Genomic DNA, 16650 nt, shown 5'->3' on the forward strand with positions numbered 1-16650 from the left:
TCAGTCCGCTATAAGTCATCCCTACAATTGCCAAGATCCTTTTCTGTAATGAATACTTTGCTTCAGTGTTCATTAAGTACCTCTGCTGTCTCCTCTGGTTCCATACACACTTTTCTACTGTCACACTTGATTGGTCCTATTCTCTCACATCTTATGCTCTTGCTCTTCACATACTTGTAGAATGCCTTGAGGTTTTCCTTAATTTTGTTCACCAAGGCCTTCTCATGGTCCCTTCTGGTTCTCCTAATTTCATTCTTAAGCTCCTTCCTGCTAGCCTTATAATTTTCTAGATCTCTATCATCACCTAGTTTTTTTGAACCTTTCGTAAAATTTGCTTTTCTTCTTGATTAGATTTTCAGCAGCATTTGTACACCACCATCCTTTCCCTGTCTCATTGAAACGTACCTATGCAGAATGCCACACAAATATCCCCTGAACGTTTGCCACATTTCTGCCATACATTTCCCTGAAAACATCTGTTTCCAATTTATGCTTCCAAGCTCCTGCCTGATAGCTTCATATTTCCCCTTACTCCAATTAAATGCTTTCCAAACTTGTCTGTTACTGTCCCCCTCCAGTGCTATGGTAAAGGAGATAGAATTGTGATCACTATCTCCAAAATGCTCTCCCACTGAGGGACCTGACACCTGACCAGGGTCATTTCCCAATACCAGATCAAGTTCAGCCTCTCCTCTTGTAGGCTTATCTATGTATTGTGTTAGGAAACCTTCCTGAACATACCTAACAAACTCTACCCCGTCTAAACCCCTTGCTCTAGGGAGATGCCAATCAATATTTGGGAAATTAAAATCTCCCACCACAAGAACCCTGTTGTTATTACACCTTTCCAGAATCTGTCTCCCTATCTGCTCCTCAATGTCCCTGTTACTATTGGGTGGTCTATAAAACAACACCCAGTATAGCCAAGTGCCACTAAGCCATCAAAGTCTTTGTAATGGCCACACATCATAGCTCCAAGTACTGATACATGCTCTAAGCTCATCCGCTTTGTTATTGATACTCCTTGCATTAAAATAGACACATCTCAAGCCATCGGTCTAAGCGTATCCCTTCTCTATCACCTGCCTATCCTCCCTCCCACACTGTCTCCAAGCTTTCTCTATTTGTGAGCCTTCCTCCGTCTCATCAGTTTGGTTCCCGCCCCCCCCCCCCCCCCCACAGCAAGTCTAGTTTAAACTCTCCCCAATAGCCTTAGCAAACCTCCCTGCCAGGATATTGGTCCCCCTTGGATTCAAGTGTAACCTGTCTTTTTTGTACAGGTCATGTCTGCCCCAGAAGCGGCCCCAGTAATCCAGAAATCTGAATCCCTGCTCCCTGCTCCAATCCCTCAGCCACACATTTAACCTCCACCTCATTCTATTCCTATACTCACTGTCGCGTGGCACAGGCAGTAATCCCGAGATGACTACCTTTTGAGGTCCTGCTTCTCAACTTCCTTCCTAACTCCCTGTAGCCTGCTTTTAGGACCTCCTCCCTTTTCCTAACTATGTTGTTAGTACCAATATGTATCACGACCTCTTGTTTGGCATTGACTTTTTCCTGATGTGTACTATTTTGGAGCAAGAGTTTTTGCTCTGTTAATGTTAGTTATCTCCAAACAGAGAAGCCATTGGAAGTTTTTTTTTTTGTTGGTTCTGTTGTGCCTGTGTAGCTTTAAATAGCAATAATATCTAACTCTACTTTAAATATACTTAATGAGGTAGCTTTCACTGCTTCCCTGGGCAGAGAATTTCACAGATTCACTACTCTCTCAGAAAATCAGAATCAGGTTTATTATCACTGACATATGTTGTGAAATTTGTTGTTTTGCAGCAGCAATACAGTGCATTACGTAAAAAATTATGACAAGTTACAATAAGAAATATATTAAAAAAGTAATGCATAAAAGAGAGCAAAAGGTGGGGTACTGCTCGTGGGTTCATGGATCAGTCAGAAGTGCAATGGCAGAGGGGTAGAAGCTGTTCCTAAAATGTTGAGTGTGTGTCTTCAGGCTCCTTTCTGATAGTAGTAATGAGAAGAGGGCATGGCCTGGATGGTGCGGTCCTTCGTGATGAATGCCGCTACTTTGAGACATCGCATTTGAAGAGGTCCTTGAAGAAGAAGGTTACTTTGAAGAAGTAGGGAGACTAGTGACCATGATGGAGCTGGCTGAGTCTACAAACTTCTGCAGCTTTTTTTGATTCTGTACATTACATTTACCATACCAGGTGACAAATCTATAGAAATTTGTTACCAAATCTTCTTAATCTCCTAATTAAATGTAGATGCTGGTGTGCCTAATTCATAATTGCATCAATATGTTGGTCCCAGGATAGATCTTCAAAGATGTTGGCACCCAGAAACTTGAAGCTGATATGTGTTCTTCGGATTTCCCCTTCCGTGAAGTCCACAATCAGTTCTTTGGTCTTACTGACATTGAGTGCAAGGTTGTTGTTGTCACAGATCTCATTGAATGGTACAAAAGGCTGAAAAGGGGAGGTGAATATCTGATGAACAAGAGGCTAGATATGGGCAACAGAAATTTGAGTGTTGGTGAGCTTGCGTGGTTGGTAAAGCTGAACCATAAAGGTTTTGAGTAAGGGTCAAGAATTTCAACTTGAATTGTTGCAGGCATTGGATGCCGAGAAATAATTCCACATCCTAAACACAAGATTCTTTAGATGTTGGAAATCTTTGAGCAACACACACAAAATGCTGGAGGAACTCAGCAAACCAGACAGCAGCTATTGAGGGGAGTAAACAGCTGACAGTTTGGGCAACATCCTATATTTCTTTTTGTATTGTGTTCTAAATCTGACAAAGAGCTGTGATTTGGATAAAATCTGACATTGTACTAGTCCAGGAGTCCAACTTTGACTGCTATTTCCTCACTGGAGCTCTGTACCACAAGAACAAATCTGTCTTTTGGACTTTCCTTCCCTATCTTTACCATTGAATCTCAAAAGCTTAGGTTGAGACTTGATAGGATTGTGGGCAGGTAGCTGGATTGAAGCTTCTTGTATTCAAACTTGGCATGGGCAGCTTGTCCTTGGCATTTCTCCACACATATAATCTCTCAGTAGATATCACTAGATCAATGTTAGGCATGACATCTTTGGGTTCCTTTCCCCTGACTAGCTCAGAACTGCAGCTGCTAACATAAAATTTACCTAAATTGAGAGAATCAACACAGATGAGCAAAAGCCAAGCCCATCCCCAATTTAAAAAAAAGACTTGCCCTAAACTAGTTAAATGCACACTGCAGCATTAGGAGTTAAATGTTACCGCTTGGTGCATCACTTAAAATAGATCAAAGGTTAGCAAAACATTCAGAATTAAGCTTCACAGACAAAATGCTGGTGGAATGGAACAGGTCAGGCAGCATCTATAGGAAGAGGTACAGTCGACGTTTCGGGCCGAGACCCTTTATCAGGACTAACTGAAAGAAGAGATAGTAAGAGATTTGAAAGGGGGAGGGGGAGATCCAAAATGATAGGAGAAGACGGGAGGGGGAGGGATGGAGCTAAGAGCTGGAAAATTGTTTGGCAAAAGGGATACAAGGCTGAAGAAGGGACCCGAAACACCCCATGATCCGAGGATGCATTACTGATGATGTGTCCCAGTGCACACCCGGTCCATTGAACCAAGTGGTGTCGGACCACGATAATGAAAGGCATGGGCCAGATTCACCTAGCTTCACCACACAAGCCTAAGCCCAATAGCACCTCATACATCACCACTCCAAACTCTGCAGCCTTACCTATCCCAGTCACACATATACATCCACCAGCCCAACACTCAAACCTAATCCTAAAGTCCAAGGGGGCACACACCCCCACAAACCCTCGGCACATCCCAGAGATCATGCCACACCCCCACAAACCCTAGGCACACCCCGACTAACCCTGGCCACTCCCCCAGAGAATCATGGGATGGGAGGAGAGGAGCACCAGAGGAAGATGGAGAACAGGCAAGGAGTTATAGTGAGAGGGACAGAGGGAGAAAAAAGAGAGAAAGAAGGGGGGAAGATAAATTAATAATAAATTATTAATGGGCATTAATGGAAGTTAGGGAAGTCAATGTTCATGCCATCAGGTTGGAGGCTACCCAGACGGAATATAAGGTGTTGTTCCTCCAACCTGAGTGTGGCTTCATCTTGACAGTAGAGGAGGCCATGGATCAGAATGGGAATGGGTCGTGGAATTAATATGTGTGGCTACGGGGAGATCCTGCTTTCTCTGGTGGACAGAGCGTACGTGTTCAGCGAAACGGTCTCCCAGTCTGCGTCAGGTCTTTCTTTGTTCAAAGTAAAATTTGATTATCAAAGTACACGTGTCCCAATATACAACCTAGAAATTCATTTTCTTGTGGGCATCTTCAATAAATTTATAGAATAATAACCATAACAGAATCAGTGAAAGACTGTCCAACTAGGGCATTCAGCCTGAGTGCGGAAGACAACAAATTGCGAATACGAAACAAAGATATAATAATAAGTATTGAGAACATAAGATGAAGAGTCCCTAAAAGTGAGTCCTTAGGTTATGGGAGCAGTGCAGTAATGTGGCAAGTAAAGTTAATCCCTTTGGTTCGAGAGCATGATGATTGACAGCTAGTAACTGTTCCTGGACCTGGTAGTGTGAGCACTGAGGCTCCCGTACCACCTTCCTGATGGCAGCAGTAAGAAGAGAGCATGTCACAGGTGGTGGGGGTCTCTGATGATGGATGCTGCTTTCCTGTGACAGCGTTTCATCTAGATGTGCTCAGTGGTTGGGAGGACTTAATGCATGATGGACTGGGCTGTATCCACTACTTTTTGTAGGACTTAGTGTTTAAGGGAGCATGTACATTGAAACCTGCAGTGAAATGCATTGTTTGCATCAACAACCAATGCAGTCTGAGATGTGGTGGGGGCAGCCCACGAGTGTTGCCATGCTTCCAGTGCCAAGATAGCATGCTCATAACCTGCTAATGCTAATTTTGTATATATTTAGACTGTGGGAAGAAACCAGGTCTCCTGGAGGAAACCTATGTGGTCATCCAAACTCCTTACAAACAGCAACATGAATTGAGCCTCGGTGTTATAGCTGGTGCTGTAAAGCATTACGTTAACTCTCCACTACCGTGGTGTCCTTTGTGTCATTTCATGTCATTAATGGCAGTGACATGAAATATTTAGTTCATGTACTATGAAGCAGTTAGGTTATTTCATGTGTTAACAGGAGTTGCATTTGCAGTCTCCTGGTCTAAATTCACTGAGGGTACTATAGAAGCATAGAAAACCTACAGCCCAATACAGGCCCTTCAGCCCACAAAGCTGTGTCGAACAAGTCCTTACCTTAGAAATTACCTAGGATTACCCATAGCCCTCTATTTTTCTGAGCTCCATGTACCTGTCCAGGAGTCTCTTAAAAGACCCTATCGTATCTGCCTCCACCACTGTCGCTGGCAGCCCATTCCATGCACTTACTACTCTTTGCATTAAAAAAAAACAAAACAAAACCTACCACGACATCTCCTGTGTACCTACTTACAAGCACCTTAAAACTGTGCCCTCCCGTGCTAGCCACTTCATCCCTGGAAAAAAGCCTCTGACTATCCACACAATCAATGGTACTTTCGTTCATTCTGACTTCTGGATAAACTCCCTTTTCTAATTACAGTGCCAGCTGTAAGAATGGGTTTAGTCCATGCCACTGTCTGTAAAAAGTGTGTACGATCCCCCCGTGACTGTGTGAGTTTTCTCCTGGTGCCCTGGTTTCCTCCCACTTCTCAAAGATGTATGGTTAGGGTTAGTGAGTATGTTATTGATGGAACATTTGCCAGTGACACTTGGGGGCAGCATAATCATCACTGATTTGCTTTGATGCAAAATGGTACATTTCGCTATGTTTTGATGTATCAGTGACAAATAAAGCTATTTTTTAATCTAATCATTTGAACTTGGGAAGTGTGGACGGTGGGCACCATTGGTTTTCTGTCTCAGTTTCAGCAGTTGTTTCTGTTCCTGGCTGTTGTCTAGTTGAGATGTCTGGGGAGGCAGGAATCCTGTGAATTGAGCATCATGCTGAATCACCGTTTCCCACTCTTAAAATGCTATGGTTCTGGGTGAAGAGCCAGCAGTTCTGAAAGTCTCAGTACTGAATGAGTAAACTTTTACAGAATGCCTTAACTTTCCTATCATCTCTACTGCAGGTATGAAGAAAAGGCTGACATCCCTGACAAAGCAACTTTGGATGAAACCAAGGGCGACCAGAAGGAAAACAAAAAGGAGCAGTAATGGGACGTGCCACAGCGCAATCGATTGTTTTTTAAAAACGTTCCCAGCTCCCTGTTCTGTGTTCATTTTGTGCAGATGCCTAATTGTAATGACGTGGTCATGTGTGTCTTATGTCCCTGGCTATTAATGAGGGACAAAAGTATTTCATTACATCATGCTATGATGCTAGTTACTCAGTTCTGCTTGGTGTTTTCAATGAATGTGCCAACTGATTGTTTCGAAGAAGAAACCTGAGGGGTTGCACCAGTGCCTATCTGTAATCTTTTAATTTATTTCAAATGGCTTAAAGTGATCATGACACTTTGAATTCAAAGGCGCCAGTACCTTCTGTTTTCACAAACAAATGCAGAAAACTGAATTTTTAGACAGGTGTTCACCTAGTTCATGTAATAAAATTTGTATTTATTTAAAAAAAATAAATACCTCGGCTGTTTTTTACATGACTGCTTTCAGTTCAATTCCTGTGTGTTTTTTAAAAAGGGGAGGGTTAGTGTTTAATGAAAGATTTTTTTAAAACACTTGACTATTGATAATAGCTACAGCTTGCAAACTTGCACGTATGCCACACCTGAAACACTGAAATTTAATTAGAGAATATTAAAATTAATCTGTTGTAACCTACTGAAATTTTGTATATATTCTGTATGCTGGAGACACTTTTTATGAGCCGTTTATTTTCCTGCATTTGTTTGTTTAAACCAAGCTACTATATAATAGCGTCACAAAGATGCCCAGATAAACTGCCACATAAGTACTTTTGTAGCTTTGATTTTCACAGAGAACTTAAACATCAGCTGCTATTAATGTCATACAGGCTGTTTCCATGTTACAAATACTGGACTTATGGACAACTGTACCTGTGAACAGGCTCCCATAATATTATTAATGACGTATGTGCAGAGTTTTGTGCTAGGGTACAGTAGAACTAGTCCCTCTTGTTCTCTTTCCACTTTTAGTAATCGTTTGTGTGCTTTTGATAGCATTTTAATACAATAGTGTGGAGATAAAGTTATCATGCTGTGTGATTTTATTTGTGTGTTTTCCAAATTATGGATAAAATCAACTTATGGGCATCTGTATTTTTTTTAAAAAGTGGAACTTGTTCATTAACTAGGAAAGCCCTGTATAGCACTGTATTTCAACTCTTGTAGAGAGGAATGTCATGCTTGTGCAGCACTGTAGCATTGTGGAGGGACCCATGTCTGATTTAAGCAGTTGTATTGCCTTGCTTTGTTTTTTCCTTTTCTCCCAGTGATTGATAGTATTCCCATTACTGCCTTACCCTACTTGTTGTTCCAATGTGTCTGACTGATGAGAATTGATGATTTGAGTGGGTGAAATGAGGGACCTGATAATCTGCTGTCTACTCAGGTTCACCCTGGTTCCTAATATCAACTGGCTTTTTTGAGGTGTGGAGATGAAAGGAGTTTAGTTTACTCCATATTGAGGCTATGCTCCCTACTTCTAGATTCTCAAGCTAGAGGAATCAGCTCAATATCTACACTTAACTCAGAACCTTGCACACTTCTGAGATAATCTCTTGTTCTTCTAAGACCCAGAGTGTATTGTCACTGTTCCTTTCACTGACCACCATCACATTGATTTCATATCAGAAATCAATCACATCAAGTATTATTGTGTCTCATGCTGAACATTTTCTGTTATTCTTGAATCTATAATGAGACATTGCAGTGTCATGGGGGATTTTGTTTTTCTTTGCCTTGTATTTTACTTGGCTTTCTTCAGCAAGGGAATTGGGTTACAGTGATGGTGTATTGAGCTGCTACGCTTAATATGTTCCTCTGGCTCAAGTAATGGAGGCAAGATTCCACACCACGGGTTCCCAACCTTTTTTATGTCCAGGACTCCTACTATTAACCAAGGGGTCCGGGAACCCCAGACTTACACTGTTGGAGCAGCTATCAACAGTGGTAATAGAGCAAGGAGCAGTTAAGGAGAACAAAGATTATTTAAACGAATGACCTAGAGGTCAGCTCAGGTATAAAATTAAGACCCAGCACTTCCACTCCCAACCCAACCCAACCCAAGACCAAGGGCTTATGATTTTTAATTTCACACAGTTCTACTTGGTTTAGGTGGCCAGACTATAGTGAAGAAAATCTATTAGAACTTTCCATACTACCTACACACTCCTGTCTATTTACAATCAGTCATCCCTATTATGTCCCGCAGTACTGACTCCTGGTGCATTAATTTTTAAAGAGCTGATCTAACCTGAAGGTTGATCATTTTTAGTCCATGTAGTAGGGCTGTGATTTAGCATCTTGGCTCTCATATAATGTGAGGCAAGTCTTTCTGATTCTGCATTTTGTCTTATAGATTGTTTTCTTACAGATTTGAAACCTGCACACCTCAGTGTTATCTTCAGCATCTTAAACTTTTGTTTTGCATTCATTAGTTAGCAATTTTTGCAGATTAAAGATTTAAGTATTAAAATGTTTGAGCTATGACGTATAGTCACCACAGTGCAAGAGTAGAAAAGGACAAGTTTGCAAAGTGTTAAGAGTTTGAACAATGGGAGCAATTCTTTATGTCAAATTTTCGTCAAAATTGTGGTTTGGATATCTGAGGCCATTGGACACAATTTGAATAAATGTCATAAGGTGGAGACTTTTAAAAGTATTATCTCTGAAACTAGTTAGTGAACATTAAGACTTTGTACTTCTGTTAACCATGTATCTCTCTCCTGAGCACATCATGGGTCTGAATATTTACTGCCTGTTGATAAAAGATTACCTTTTCAGAATGATGAAGGTCTACAAATATATTTTTCTTAGCACATATTCTATTTGGTTTAACTTTGTGGGTTAATGTTATCTTTTAATAGAAAATATTTTCAATCTTAATGGTCTTCAAAATCTTTATGGTGTTTATTAAATAATCTTCAGTGATACAGTCTCCTCCCAAAATGAGTGTCTCTAAATGTCCTACACTACTACACACCGACATCAAAAACATTGTAGTATCACTCACTGTTGGAATTTAGTACCAATTCACCTTTGTTTGACTCAACGCACAGAATAACTAATGGGAAGTGATTCGCTGCTCCAGTAGTAGTTGATTGTGTGAAACCAGGACATAAATTTGCCAAGTTCAATCTGCTTTCTAAATTTGCTGCTTCTGGTCAAAGGTGTGCAGTCTGTCCTTGGGTACCTGGTCTTGATTTCCTCAGTGCTGCCATGGCCCCAAAACTCGATTGAGCATAATGTTTTAAGGCATTAAAAGACACATTTGCAACAAACATCCCAGGCATTTGATGGAATTTTTTGTGGTGTGGCAGGATGTTGTTCGTTTATTGACTTCTCCCAAGCTTTTTTTTTAAAAAGATGATGAATAAGTGACTACATGTTGCATCTGAAGCTCTCGTGTGGTGCTAATAGAATCCCTTTAATTATATTTTTCTCCAAGAAGGGTGGAAATCCCTTATCTGATCTGGTTCTTAATTTGGGGATTCGCCTTTGCAGTGTATACACAGTATGTTTTGGAGATTAGGTGTTGTTAAAATACCTGGTGGGATGGGGTTTAATTTTAAGCTGGTTTTGCTGTTTGTTCACCACCTTATATTTTGTCAAGTCTTGCCCTCTGTTCCCACCCCTCATTCTCTTGCTTTTACTCATTGTAATAAACATTGGTTCCTCTCGGGAGGAGCTGTGGTTGATTTGCAATAAACAGTGGTGTGCACCACTCTGAATACTCACTAAGCATTGCTGCTGTCTCTGAATTTATTTCTTGTCATTAGTAAGGTTCACCAAAATCACTTCAAAAAGAAAAACCCATAGTAGATGTTGTAATTTGAACAAAGTCACCAGAGAGACATAGCTGGTAGATATGAAGCAGTCTTTAATTCGACAAAAATGAGACAGCAGGCATCTTATTGAGACCCTTTTGGAGGAAGAGGCTTGTTCAACCCAACATTACATGACATGTTATATGCTAAAGATCAAAGGACAATTCTATGTTTACAATGTATCTGCAATGCTTCCTTTGAATTGCATATAACTTTCATACCTTCTCCTTCGCACCCACACTACTAAATATTAAATCGGCATTGTCTGGTTTTCCAGGTAACTCCAGTTTACGGCTCTAGGAGCCTACTGTCCAGAGCTGCATTTTAAATTTAATCTACAGTCCAGATTCAGGTCAAAAGATTAGTTGCTGAAGTTAATATTTTGCTATATGCCCTAACAGTAGGGTTCTCCCACATTCAGGCTAAGGTTGCCAATGGTAGTGTCTAATCAAACCACAGAGTGAAATGTCTGAGGCTCGTCCACCGTCCTTGTGAGCTGTGGCTGAAGTGACATTACACTTCATACCAAGTCCTGGGAGTGGGATAAAGGTAACTACTCATAGTGACATTTCAAACACGAGAAAGTCTGCAGATGCTGGAAATCCAAATCAATAACACACAAAATACTGGAGGAGCTCTGCACATCATGCAGTATCCATGGAAATGAATAAACAGTTGATGTTTTGGGCTGAGGCCCTTCTGCAGGACTGAAAAGGAAGGGGGAAAATACCAGAATAAAAAGGGGGAGAGAGGGGAAGCCAGGTGGGTAGAAAAGATAGGGCTGGAGAAGAAGGAATCTGATAAGAGAGGAGAGTGGACCATAGGCGAAAAGGAAGGAGGAGGGGACCCAGGGGCAGGTAAGAAGAAGTAGGAGTCCAAGTGGGGAATAGGGAGGGAAAGAATTTTACCAAAAATGAAATCGATATTCATGCCATCAGGTTGGAAGCCACCTAGGTGGAATATAAATTGTTGCTCCTCCACCCCGAGGGTGGCCTCATTTTGCTACAAGAGGAGGCTATGGACCAACATGTTGGAATGGGAATTAAAATGTTTGGCTGCCCGGCGATTCCACTTTTGGTGGATGGAGTGGAGGTGCTTGATGAAGCAGTCCCCTTATTTATGACGGGCCTCACCAATGTCAAGAAGGCTGCGTCAAGAGCACTGGATGACCCCAACAGATTCAGAGGTGCAGTCTTGCCTCACCTGGAATGGAGGTGTATGGGCAGGTGTGTATCTCTTGGGCTGCTTGCAGGGATAAATGCAAAGAGGGAGATTAGTGCGGAGGGACAAATGCACAAGGGAATCGCGAAGGGAGCAATCGCTGCTGGAAGCAGAGAGGGGTAGGTAGATATGTTTAGTGGTGATGTGGAGATGAAGAAGGAACTGAGAAAAGGGAATAGTATTTTTGCAGGAGGCTGGGCAGGAAGAGGTATAGTCCAGATAGCTGTGGAATTTATAAGTTTATAAAAGATATTGGTTGACAGCTTGCCTCCAGAGATGGAGATGAGAGATCAAGAAAGGGGAGGGAGGTGTCAGAAATGGACCAAGTGAATTTAAGGGCAGGGTGGAAGTTGATGAAATTGACGAGCTTGGCATGGGCTCATGGAGCAGCACTGATGTAATGGAGTGAGAGTTGGGAAGCATTGCAGGGAAAGGCTTGGAATATGGAATGCGGCCAACAAAAAGGCAGATAATGCTGGGACCCACGCGGGTGCCCATGGCTACCTCTCAAGTCTGGAGGGAGTGGGAGGAACCGAAGGAGAAATTGTTGAGGGTGAGGACCGGTTCTGCCAGAAGGAGGAGGGTGTTGGTGGAGGGGAACTGGTTGATTCTTTTATTGAGAAAGAAGAGAGCTTTAAGGCTTTCTTGATGGGGGATAGAAGTGTATAGGGACTGGACATACATGATGAAAATGAGGACGTCAGGGCCAGGGAATTGAAAGTTAGTGAGGAATTCAAGAGCTGAGAAGTGTCATGGATGTAAGTGGGAAGGGACTGAACCAAGAGGGGTAGAATGGAGTTGAGGGAGGAAGACATGAGTTCAGTGGGGTAGGAGCAGGTAGGGACAATGTGCCTACCCAGACAGTCATGTTCTTTTACCCAGTTACATATTAGTATTGTAATTAGTTTTTATTTTCACAGTTTGTCTTCTTTTGCACATTGGTTGTTGTCAGTCTTTTTGTATGTGTAGGTTTTTATTGATTCTGTTGTATTTCTTTGTTCTACTGCAGCTGCAAAAATGAATGTCAGGGTAGTATATCATGAGGTATACACACTTCGATAATAAATTTACTTTGAAATTTGAACTTCAGAAAGGGTAGCAACACTTCATTCACTGTGCCACCAGAGGGCACCCTTTCATATTCTGGAACTCCCCAGGTTACAGATAATTTGGCATATCAGAATCAGGTTGTTTTTCACTGTCTTACATAACATGAAATTTGTTGCTTTACAGCAGCAGTACAGTGCAAAGATGTAACATTAATATTAATTCCAAAAATAATCAAGTCGTGCAAAAAAATAATGTGTTCATGAGTTCATTAATGTTCCGAAATTTCATGACAGAGAGGGAAGAAGCTGTTCCTGAATCAAGTGTAGAACTCAACTACATTTCTCCTTTGAATGTACCCCCCCCCTCACCTTAAATGTTTGCCACATTTCACCCATGGAAAAAAACATACCAGATCTATGTGTCTCATAATCTTATAAACCTCTCTCAGGTCTCTCCTCAATCTCTGCGACTCCAAAGAAAACATCCAAATTTGTCCATTCACTCATTGCAACACATGCCCTCTAATCTGGGCAACATCCTGATAAACCTCTTCTGCATACTCTCCAAAACCTCCACATCCTTGAAAGGAGTGGTCAGAACTGAATGCAATGCTCCAGATGTGGCCTAACTAGAGTTTTGTAAAGCCACCACAAAACTTCCCAACTCTTGAGCTTAATTCACCAACTCAAGGCAAGCATACCATATGCCTTCTTTACCACCCTATCAACCTGTGCAGCCACTTTCAGTGAGCTATGGACTTGGATCCCAAGGTTTCTCTGACCATCAACACTGTTAAGGGTCTTGCTGTTAACAGTGTACTGTCACTTGAAATTTAATCTCCCTAAGTGCAACACTTCTCATTTAGCTGGGTTAAACTGCGTCTGTCGTTTCTCTGCCCATATCTGTAAGGTATCTATGTCCTGCTATATCCTTTGGCAATCTTCTGTGGTATCCACAACACTATCAATTGAACTAGCATCTGCAAACTTACTAACCTACCCAACCATGCTTTCATCCTTCATCTCTCCTAAATCCACCAATTATCTACTGGCCCCATGTGTCACCCCTCCCCCTCTCTTCTTTATACTGACTATCCTCTCTGCCAATAGTTTAAGGCCATGGACTGCTAATCCATCGTGCTTTGCAAGGGTTTGAATCCCAACCTTATTCTGAGCTGCCACTTTGAAGTACAGAAGGCTGAAGTCCCACACCACCAGGTTCAGGAACTGCTACTTCACTACAATTTCAGTCCTGATTCAGGATCTCAGCCCAAAACATTGACTCTTTATTCTGCTCCATAGGTGCTGCCTGACCTGCTGGGTTCCTGCAGCTTCTCATATGCATTACTCTGCATTTCCAGCATCTGTAGAATCTTTTGCGTTCATCAGCACAACTTGACAGTGTATCCTGTGACTAGGGCAAAAAAAGAAGTTTTGAAGACTGTTCTGGATTCTGGTTTCTGCCCCCCTCCCTTCCAGCCCTGATCCATAGGAGCAGAAATAGGCCATTCGGCCCATTGAGTCTATTCCGCCATTTCATCATGGTTGATTTATTATCCCTCCCAACCCCATTCTCCTGCCTTCTCCCCATAACCTTTAATGCCCTGATTAATCAAGGACCTATCAGTTTCTGCCTTGATTATGCCCAGTGACTTAGGCCTACACAGTCGTCTGTGGTGATGAATTCCATAGGTTCACCACCCCTCTGGCTAAAGTATTTTTTTCTCATCTGCATTCTAAATGGATGTCCCTCTGTTCTAAGTCTGTACCCCCCCCCCCACCCTGCCCCAGTCCTAGACTCTTCCACTATAGGAAACATCCTCTCCACATTCACTCTATCTAGACCTTCAATATTTGAAGTTTTAAGTAAATTTTATTATCAAAGTACATAATGTCACCATGTACGACCCTGAGATTCATTTTTCTGTGGGCATACTCAGCAAATCTATAGAATAGTAACTATAACAGGATCAATGAAAGATCAACCAGAGTGCAGAAGACAACACACTGTGCAAATGCAAATAAAAATAAATAGCAATAAATAATGAGAACATGAGATAATGACATAAACAGTCCTTAAAATGAGACCTTTGGTTGTTGGAACATTTCAATGATGGGGCAAGTGAGTGTAGTTATCCCCCTTTTGTTCAAGAGCCTGTTGATTGATGGGCAATAACTTTTCCTGAACCTGGTGGTGCAAATCCTGAGGTTCTTGTACCTTCTACCTGATGGCAGCAGCGAGAAGAGAGTATGAACTGGGTGGTGGGGATCTCTGATGAGAGATATTCGATGGGTTTCAGTGAGATCCCTCCTCATTCTTCTAAACTGCAGCAAGTACAGGGCCAGAGCCACCAAATAATCTTCATATGGTAACCTTTTCAATCCTGGGATAATTCTCGTGAATCTCCTCTGGATTCTCTCCAATGCCAACACGTCTTTTCTGAAATAAGGGGCCCAAAATTGCTCACAATACTCCATGTGCAGTCTGACCAATTCCTTATAAAGCCTCAGAATTACATCTTTGCTTTTATATTCTAGTCTTTTCAAAATGAATGCTAATGTTGCATTTGCCTTCCTTACCACCGACTCAACCTGCAAACCGACTCAGCTTTCTCCCCATTTAGAAAATAGTCCACGCCTTTATTCCGTCTACCAAGGTGCATGACCAAGCATTTCCCTATACTGTATCCCATCTGCCACCTCTTTGCCCATTCTCCCAATCTATTTCCTTCTGTAGACAGCCTGCTTCCTCAACACTACCTGCCCCTCCACCCATCTTCATATTGTCTCCAAACGTGGCCACAAAGCCATCAATTCCTTCATTCAAATTATTGACATGTAATGTGAAAAGAAGCAGTCCCAACACTGACCCCTGCAGAACACCACTAGTCACCGGCAGCCAACCAGAAAAGGCCCCCTTTATTCCTACTCTTTGCCTCCTGCCAATCAGACAGCCTTTTATCCATGCTAGTATCTTTTCTGTAATACCATGGTCTCTTCTTAAGCAGTTTCATGTATAGCACTTTGTCAAAGGCCTTCTGAAATAAACAAGATCCACTGACTCTCTATCCTGTCTGTTATTTCCTCAAAGAATTCCAACAAATTAGTCAGTCAAGATTTCTCCTTAAAGAAACCATGCTGACTTTGGCATATTCTGTCATGTGCTTCCAAGTACCCCAAAACCTCAACCTTAATAATACACTCCAACATCTTTCCAACCACTGAAGTCAGGCTAATTGGCCTCTCTTTAAAGAGGGTGATCCCTCGCAGGGCAGAAGGTCCCGATGGAGTACCTGATAAGGCTCTGAAAACCTGTGCCAACCAGCTAACGGGAGTATTCAAAGACATTTTCAACCTCTCACTGTTACAGGTGGGAGTTGCCACTTGCTTCAAAAAGGCAACAATCATACCAGTGCCTAAGAAGAAAAATGTGGGCTACCTTAATGACTATCGCCTGATAGCACTCGCATTGAGAGTGATGAAATGCTTTGAGAGGTTGGTAATGACTAGACTGAACTCCTGCCTCAGCAAGGACCTGGACCCATTGCAATTTGCCTATCACCACAATAGGTCAACAACAGATGCAATCTCAATGGCTCTCCACATGGCTTTAGACCACCTAGACAACACGAACACCTACGTCAGGATGCTGTTCATCGACTATAGCTCGGTAATTAATACCATCATTCCCACAATCCTGATTAAGAAGTTGCAGAACCTGGGCCTCTGTACCTCCCTCTGCAATTGGATCCTCGACTTCCTAACCTGAAGACCACAGTCTGTGCGGATTGGTGATAACATCTCCTCCTTGCTGACGATCAGTACTGACGCACCTCAGGGATGTGTGCTTAGCCCACTGCTCTACTCTCTATACACACATGACTGTGTGTCTAGGCATAGCTCAAATACCATCGATAAATTTGCTGACGATACAACCATTGTCGGTAGAATCTCAGGCGGTGACGTGAGGGCGTACAGGAGTGAGATATGCCAACTAGTGGAGTGGTGCCACAGCAACAACCTGGCACTCAACGTCAGTAGGTTGAAAGAGCTGATTGTGGACTTCAGGAAGGGTAAGACGAAGGAATACATACCAGTTCTCAGAGAGGGATCAGAAGTGGAGAGAGTGAGCAGGTTCAAGTTCCTTGGTGTCAAGATCTCTGAGGATCTAACCTGGTCCCAACGTATTGATGTAGTTATAAAGAAGGCAAGACAGCGACACCATGGAGAGCATTCTGACAGGCTGCATCACTGTCTGGTATGGAGGGGCGACTGCACAGGACTAAAAGAAG

The 16650-nt window shown here is 42.3% G+C and overlaps 1 protein-coding gene across 1 annotated transcript in view; it reads left to right on the top strand.

Moving 5' to 3' along the window:
- Positions 1-10003, top strand: part of hm13 (histocompatibility (minor) 13) — a 100138-nt gene extending 90135 nt beyond the window's left edge. Inside the window, exon 12 of the mRNA XM_072243573.1 lies at positions 6196-10003. Within this exon, the coding sequence (XP_072099674.1) occupies positions 6196-6280 (85 nt within the window). The 3' untranslated portion in view covers positions 6281-10003. The remainder of the gene's footprint in view (positions 1-6195) is intronic.
- Positions 10004-16650: the final 6647 nt, after the last annotated feature.

This window comes from Mobula birostris, chromosome 2 (genome assembly GCF_030028105.1).
Source record: "Mobula birostris isolate sMobBir1 chromosome 2, sMobBir1.hap1, whole genome shotgun sequence".
In the NCBI taxonomy this organism is placed as follows: Eukaryota; Metazoa; Chordata; class Chondrichthyes; order Myliobatiformes; family Myliobatidae; genus Mobula; species Mobula birostris.